The sequence below is a fragment of the Rutidosis leptorrhynchoides genome, chromosome 8, assembly GCF_046630445.1.
Source record: "Rutidosis leptorrhynchoides isolate AG116_Rl617_1_P2 chromosome 8, CSIRO_AGI_Rlap_v1, whole genome shotgun sequence".
NCBI lineage: Eukaryota > Viridiplantae > Streptophyta > Magnoliopsida > Asterales > Asteraceae > Rutidosis > Rutidosis leptorrhynchoides.
The window spans coordinates 306,668,185-306,675,939 of NC_092340.1; the positions used below are offsets into that span (position 1 = coordinate 306,668,185).

General features: G+C 36.9%; 1 protein-coding gene across 1 annotated transcript; it reads left to right on the forward strand.

Annotated features, from left to right (window-relative positions):
* The first annotated feature begins 5,264 nt into the window (after positions 1-5,264).
* Positions 5,265-7,495, forward strand: LOC139864391 (GDSL esterase/lipase At5g45670-like). Its single transcript, XM_071852969.1, has 5 exons — positions 5,265-5,514; positions 6,171-6,295; positions 6,376-6,621; positions 6,966-7,203; positions 7,278-7,495. The coding sequence occupies exons 1-5, from the start codon at positions 5,265-5,267 to the stop codon at positions 7,493-7,495; spliced, it is 1,077 nt and encodes a 358-aa protein (XP_071709070.1).
* Positions 7,496-7,755: the final 260 nt, after the last annotated feature.

Genomic DNA, 7,755 nt, shown 5'->3' on the forward strand with positions numbered 1-7,755 from the left:
ATATATATATATATATATATATATATATATATATATATATATAAATGATATAGGTTCGTGAATCCGAGGTCAACTCTGCACTTGTTCAGTGCCGCTCATATGCATAATTAATACGAAATACGAAATACAGTATCGTGAGTTTTCATAGCTTCATTTTTAATTGCTTTTGCAATCTATATTTTTGGCTGAGAATGCATGCAATGTTTTATAACTGTTTTACAAAATAGATACAAGTACTAAACTTGATTCTACGTGGGTTAGAATCACAAATATTTCCCTAGCTTGGTACATTAATCTATTAGTTTATGAACTGGTAGGTGCGAATCCTATTGATAGATCTATCGGGTTTGACAACCCCATCCGGGCTAGTCGCGCTAGCAGTCAACGGATGTTTAGTACTTTGAGGTTATTATTGCACTTGATTCGGTGCACTATATACATCAGGGGTATTGATTATTATTGTTGTTAAGGCTTGTTACCGAGTGCCCATGGTTGTAGAATTTTTTTATTACACTGCGGTGTAAGGATATTTATGAAAACTGAAATTTTGTGGTCTATTACTATTACTGAAATCATTGTTTATGATAAACCTATGAACTAACCAACTTTTTGGTTGACACTTTTTAGCATGTTTATTCTCAGGTATTAAAGAAATCTTCCGCTGTGCATTTGCTCATTTTAAAGATATTACATGGAGTCGTTCATGGCATATTTAGGTCAGTACCTCGCAATGGGACTAACAGTTGAAGACTTCGTCCAGATTGATTAGGACGGGTCGCTTCAGATACTAGTCCAAAGTTTGAATACAATTAGCTCTTAAGTGAACAATAGAATAATCTGAATGTTTCAAGTGAATTAAGCAAGTGTACATGCCTTTGATATTGATATTTACTTAATCACTTTAGTTCTTAGTTAAAATTGAAATAGTTTTCTTAATATCTTAACTTAAAAAACCCCCAATCAAACACAACTTAGGATGATTATGAGTTTACATCGATTTAACTAGCAACTACAGCTCTCTTGGGACGAACCTTAAACGGAAAACTAACTAATTGCAACTACCGAATCATTGTTTCTCGTATGCTTGTCATATAGTTGAGTCCACGTTTAAGTATAAAATTTGAAGATAAAATATATGTTTGTGAAACGAGCATCACTCATTAAGGCGTGTCATGGCTCAACACTTGGATTGAGGTTTGAAAGTTGCAAAGCTGTCGGTTTCGAAATCATGCTTTAAGCCACGACACGGATCCTCCAGCCACGGCGTGGCTTAAGTCTATTCGGGAGCTTGAAGAGGAAAAACGCGTTTTCTTGCTCTTTAAGTCGTTTCGTTGTTATTTTATGCCTATATAAACACCCTAATGTCACCTGTAAATGTGTGCACGAAAATAATAAGAAAAATTCTCTGGTTTGCGCCTGTGGAGTAAACCCTTCTCTGTGCTTGGAGTTGGGATATAACCACGTTAAATATCCGTATCGTTTATGCTTTTATTTATCGTATCACTTATTTGTTTGTTGTATGTGGGTTATGTGATTGTTGTAACTCACACGTTCTTGTTAGGGTCCACTAACGAATTTCTAACAAGTGGTATCAGAGCTAAAGGTTTGAAAATCAGGCACAACGGCGATTGAAAGCAAATATACGATTGGTTGATGATTCGGGTATCATCAAGGGAAGAAATGACGATTAGGGTTTTGTGTTTTGCAACATATATCAAGATCCAGAGATTTAGTTGATCAGGGTGAACATATGTACCAAGTAAGTTGATCACACCAGAGTTTGTCTGATTCTGGCGGGTTATAATGTAATCGGGCGCACAGTTGCATTATGATTGTGTTTTATTCGTGAAGGTTACAGAATCAAGAGGGTTGGTTTGATAGAGTTTATTTGCAGAAAACACAAGAAGAGATTTTTTCGGAAGATCCGGGTGTCGGATCTGAGTTCTCGTTCTTTGCGATCCCGTGTGAAAGAATGATTGAACTTTCAAATTCGGAGTTCCAGGAGCTGCTATAGTAGAAAATTCGTAGAAGGTTTGTTAACTGTTGGATCGACTTGATTTTTTGTGTGTATATTGTAGACTTACTGATCTACACGTGGTAAATATTTTAGGTGGATCTGACCGTTGGATCTTGAGATATGATTTTTCGAATCTAGGCACTTTTTAGGATGAAGGTTTTCGAGTTTGATGACGCGAGTGCGAGATGATTTTTTCTTGGAAACTTTAGGCGATACGAGCTGGGTATTATGGGATGTTGGTTTGTTACAGAAGCTCACGAGGGGGATTCTCTTAGGTTTGGGCATGTTTGGGTAACGAATGGATTACATCCGGGTTATTATCGACAGTGGTAGTTATCGGGGAAGTTTGACACTTGTAGGTTTTAAAACCGGTCAACCAAAGTGATTGGTTGAATATTCCAGGTTATGTGGAATATAAGGGCGGGTTAGATCTTCTCTCACTAAGGAGAATTGGTTGACGAAGGGTGCCGGATAAAACGCGTTCGGCCGGTGCTCAGGGTTTTGGGTAATGATTGTTTCAACAAACGAGCGGTTACTTCGGGGTGACCAATTAGAAGTTCTTAGGTGATTGATGAAGTGGATAATCTGGTACGTCCCGGAACTCGAGCTTTCAAGATATTGTTGAGAGTGATGGGAACTCGGAGTGAGTTTGTGAACTGACGGAAGTATCGGGTAAGTGGGAGTTGGACGACTAGTGGAAGTTGTATAGATAGTTGTGTGACATGTTTCTCTGATTTTTTACAGTGTTAGTGCGTCGATTCCGGCTAGATATTCGGGTACTTATTTTACTCTCCAGTGGCAAAGTAATTTGCAACTGATCGGGTGGTACAAAACAGATTCTTCTCGGGTAGCCACGATATATTATGTTACTCATATAGCAGGAGCGTGCTGGAGGTTGAGAAGAAGGGTTCATGAAATTCAAAGCGCTATGAGAAAAGATCAGTGTACCAGCGTGAAAGCGGAAAGTTGAAAGTGTAGATTTCAAGTCTGTGACTGCGTTTTCACTGAAACCTTGATGAATAGTCTACAAGGGCGTCTGTTAGATTTCATAATTGCTGGGAAGGAAAATCAGTGATAGACGGAAATTCTGTATGAGGGTGATCATTGACATTTCGATGACAGGGTTGGGCGTGTCTAGTGTGATGAGTTGAGGCGGTTTTATCTCCTGTTTTTTAAATCATGTGTTTGAAGTCTCGCACACTTCAATGGAGGCGCAGAAATCGAGAGATGACCCAAGCTAGCAACGAAGATTATATTATTACTCAGGTGTTTGAGTGTCGAAAGTCTTCATTCTCATGGCGTGGAAGTGCGGCGTGTCCCGGGTATTTATTCGGCGGTGTTCAAATGGAGTTCCATAATCGGGTAATCTAGAGTTGTTGTGGGTGTTTAACACAATTGAAGGGTGAAATTGATTACGTTTTGGCGAGTGTAGTTGAAGTGCTCTTTATTGAAAGATGCCAGCTCGAGTAGTTGGAATGTGCGTGTCCTAAGAAGCTTTCTTCGCGGTATAGATGAGTAGGTTCAATGAAGTCGAGACAGTTGATCTGATATGGGTTGATAAAATGGGCTGTGTTTAGATCATCCTTCAAGTTGGAGATTGTTGGATGTGTGAAAGATATCAAAACAACAAGAAAAAGTACGTTTTAGTGTTAAGGCGCACCGTGGCTCATTAATCCGCATCATGGCTCAACACTTAGATTGAGGTTCGAAAGTTGCAAAGCTGTCGGTTTCGAACTCATGCTTTAAGCCACGACGCGGCTCCTCCAGCCACGGTACGGCTTAAGCCTATCTGGAGCCTGACGAGGAAAACCGCGTTTTCTTGCTCTTTAAGTCGTTTCCTTGTTATTTTATGCGTATATAAACACCCTGTAAATGTGTGCACGAAAATAATAAGAAAAATTCTCTGGTTTTCGCCCGTGGAGTAAATCCTTCTCCGTGTTTGGAGTTGGGATGTAACCACGTTAAATATACGTATCGTTTATGCTTTTATTTATCGTATAGCTTATTCGTTTGTTGTATGTGGGTTATGTGATTGTTGTAAATCACATTTTCTTGTTAGGGTCCACTACTGAATTCCTAACACGGTCATGTTCTGAATTTTCTCGATCATGACTTGGAAATCATGCATTGCATCTTACAAAGGCGTTTTTAGATTATGACTATTTGAGAGCTTATCGTTACAGTTCGTAAGAATATTGGACGTTGCGTTCATTATTTCAAAAAGGTAATGTAAAAGATTAAACTTCCAATAAAGGAATATCAATATCAATTTTACATTCCATAAAGAATCTAATTTCAATTTATGTGTAGAAACGATTCATATTTTGAAAGATTTGCAATTAAGGTAATACTTGTCACATGTCAGCCACATGTGTATCTATGTATGTCAACTCATCAAATTCAGTTACGTGGCTGCCGCAACATCATATATATTCTTTGATAACGTGGCTGCTATCCCATCGCATTTGATGAGTTGACATTTATGTGAATCCACACGTGACTAGCAAATGATTAATATTATCTTTTTTTTTTTTTTTTTGAAAGGCATGTTAGTTTTCATCGCACGGTTAGTGGTTAGATCGCATCGCATCGCACTTTCCAGGAGGAAACCGCCACAATCCAAACGGGCAGGTGGGGAAAACCCCCTGGTGAGACTCGAACCAGGGTCTCCTCGAAAACCATGCAAGCATGGTTACCAATGAGTCAAAGCCCCATTGGCAATGATTAATATTATCTCAATTACGAACTTTTAAAAATATGAAATTTATGCACTAAATTTAATTCAAAGTTCTTTATGGACAAACGTAAAAGTAATGGTACTAAAGGTTATTTTTAAAATTTTAAGACATGCTTAAATGTCTTGAGTGTAATTTGTTACGGAGTAGTAACTATCTTATTAACTTCCTAATGAGAAACGTACAAACTTTTTTACAACTAATTATGCATAAATAAACTTTTTTTTAGTATAACCCTAACCCTTATGGTATAAACCGTATATAATTTAAAAAAACTCATCTTGTAAAACCTATATAGTACGTGGAGATTTGATTGACTATATAATTAGGCTACCTCTCGACCAACCGTTAATGTAAAAAGTGTACATTTCTGTTAACCTTTGAAATGTAAATTCCTACTTACCGTTGAATTATATTCTACGTACAATCCCACATAACCACGTGTCAAACGTAACATGCATTTTGCATTCCAAATAGATAATCATTCTTCGATTTTGTAGTCTAACAAAATCATGGCTCGTGAACTCAGGCAATTGTGTTCCATCTTTTTGGCTGTTTGGTTAACGCAGGCTGGAAGGATTATTGTCGCGAGAGAACAACTTGTACCGTGTTATTTCATATTTGGAGACTCACTCGTCGATTGCGGCAACAACAATGATCTCGACACGTTGGCTAAAGCCAACTATCCTCCGTACGGGATTGATTTCCCCGAAGGCGTTAATGGTAGATTCACCAATGGACGAACCATTGCTGACATGATTGGTCTCTTTCTTTCCCTCATTTGGTTTGATGATATAATTTTTGATGTTAAAATATAAAAATTACTCCATTTAGATTGCTCAATTTCATCGGGTCGGGATATGGGGACGTAAAATGTATAGAATAATTGCATAATGAAGTTTAGATTTTTGGTTCGCCGAAAACTTCACATTTTTCGAATAATGCTACGGACTACTATGTCCTTATGCCGATCAAATTTGACATTTTTCATCCCGTTTAAGAAATGATCACAAGATATAATCCGGTTAAAGCGTGTATACCTAAGTAGAAATACTTTACTATACTTTTTCGGGTAGTCTGAACAGAGAGACGTTAACCCATTTTACAATCGTGTGTAATATCCTTGAAAAACACCTAAGATTTGCTATTAAAATTATTTCATATGATAATTATCTCTTTAAACGGTAATTTTATAATATACTAATGATCAGAAAACTTGGCTTTTGGAAGGACATCTTTGACATTTGTTTGACAACTAAACATGTAACAAAAGATTAATAAAACCAAATGTTAACTTTTACTATACAATTGTGAGTTTTAGTCCCGTCTTGAACAAAAAGGATGTATGTGTTTGTTGTTAAAAAAAGATTAGGAATTATGTTTTTAAGATTTATATTGAGGTCAACAGATGGTTTCAGGTCAACAACTCGGCTTCAAAAACTTTATTCCATCGTACAATACAGCAACTGACGATGACATAAGCACAGGCGTAAACTACGGTAGTGGTAGTGCTGGTATTCTGGACGAATCGGGAAGTCATTTGGTAATAATCATTGTTTGTTACGGATTTAGCGATTTAAATTAAACCTTATAATAATCTGGATGTATTGAACTTCATCGTAGGGAGATCGCGTGTCTTTGAATAGGCAACTATCTAATCATGAAGCTGTAGTTACAAGACTTGAAAGCGTCCAACAAAACAAGAGTTATACCGATGAATACTTGAACAAGTGCATATACATTGTAAATATTGGAAACAACGATTACATCAACAACTATTTGATGCCTAATAATTATCCCTCGAGTCACGAATATAATGCAGAACAATATGCAGATGTTCTTGGGCGAAAATATACTGAACAACTTAAGGTACTATAGTATGCTACAAATAAGTGTCAACTATAATCTTAATTTTAATTTTAATTAATTTAGCATAACCTTTAAAACTCACAAAATCGCCTAGTGGTTTGTACCCTGATATTCTCGCATGAGGTCTCAAGTTCGAATTTCGCTAACAGCAGCATATCTTGGGTAGCTGGAACTATTAGAATATGTGATGTGTTAGGATTAATCCAGCCCGATTGTATAGTGGGCTCCGGGCTGGACTAATCCTAACACATCACATATTCTAATAGGAACAACAAAACCTTATCCGTTTGTTTTAGTATCTTCTTGATGTTAACTTGAAACATTGTAATTCGTTTGTATGACAGACTTTGTACAGATTGGGAGCGCGAAAGATTGCAGTGTTTGGTCTAGGTATGATAGGGTGTGCCCCAGCTGAGATAGAAAGGTTCGGCACAAATGGAAAATCATGCGTCGAGTGGATTAATGAAGCGGTTGTTCATTTTAATGACAGGCTTATGCCTCTTGTTGAAGAGCTTAATACCGTTTACCCTGATGCAAAGTTTACTTACATTAACCTTACACACATTTTAGCACCAAAATCAGGTATAAAAAAAATATCCCAAAATTTATTATGTGATGAATAACTAATTTTTCTCATAAGATTTTGAATATTGCAGGTGTAGCATTGCCAAATAAACCTTGTTGTCCAGTGAGGGAAGATGGCCAATGTATTCCATACTCGACCCCATGCCCGAACCGGTCTTTAGCGGTTTACCTTGATAGTTTTCATCCAACGGAAATTGCAAACAGAGTCCTTGCACAAAGATCGTTCATGTCGAACTCTCCCGAGGATGCATCACCTTATGATATTAATCAATTAACTCGAGATCCCTGAAAAAGAATTTGTTTACAGATTAATAAGGAACCTTTTTGATTTTATATTATCATGTATATTTTTTCTTTTTACAATTAAAACATCCATAAAAAATTTCATGAGTTTGTTTTTTAAATGGACTGATTAACCATAAGTAATCTAGGACCAAACAACGATAGTGATTTTACAAAACCACAATCCCACAATCAACACATATGAAGAATAAATGCGAAAAGTAAAATCGAAACTAGAAAAGAGCGTGATTATATCCAATCGTTGTG

Coding starts and splice junctions, on each gene's coding strand:
- LOC139864391 (XM_071852969.1), top strand. CDS start 5,265: ATGGCTCGTGAACTCAGGCAATTGTGTTCCATCTTTTTGGCTGTTTGG. Junction 6,622..6,965: donor AATATACTGAACAACTTAAG/GTACTATAGTAT, acceptor TTTGTATGACAG/ACTTTGTACAGATTGGGAGC. Junction 7,204..7,277: donor CATTTTAGCACCAAAATCAG/GTATAAAAAAAA, acceptor TGAATATTGCAG/GTGTAGCATTGCCAAATAAA.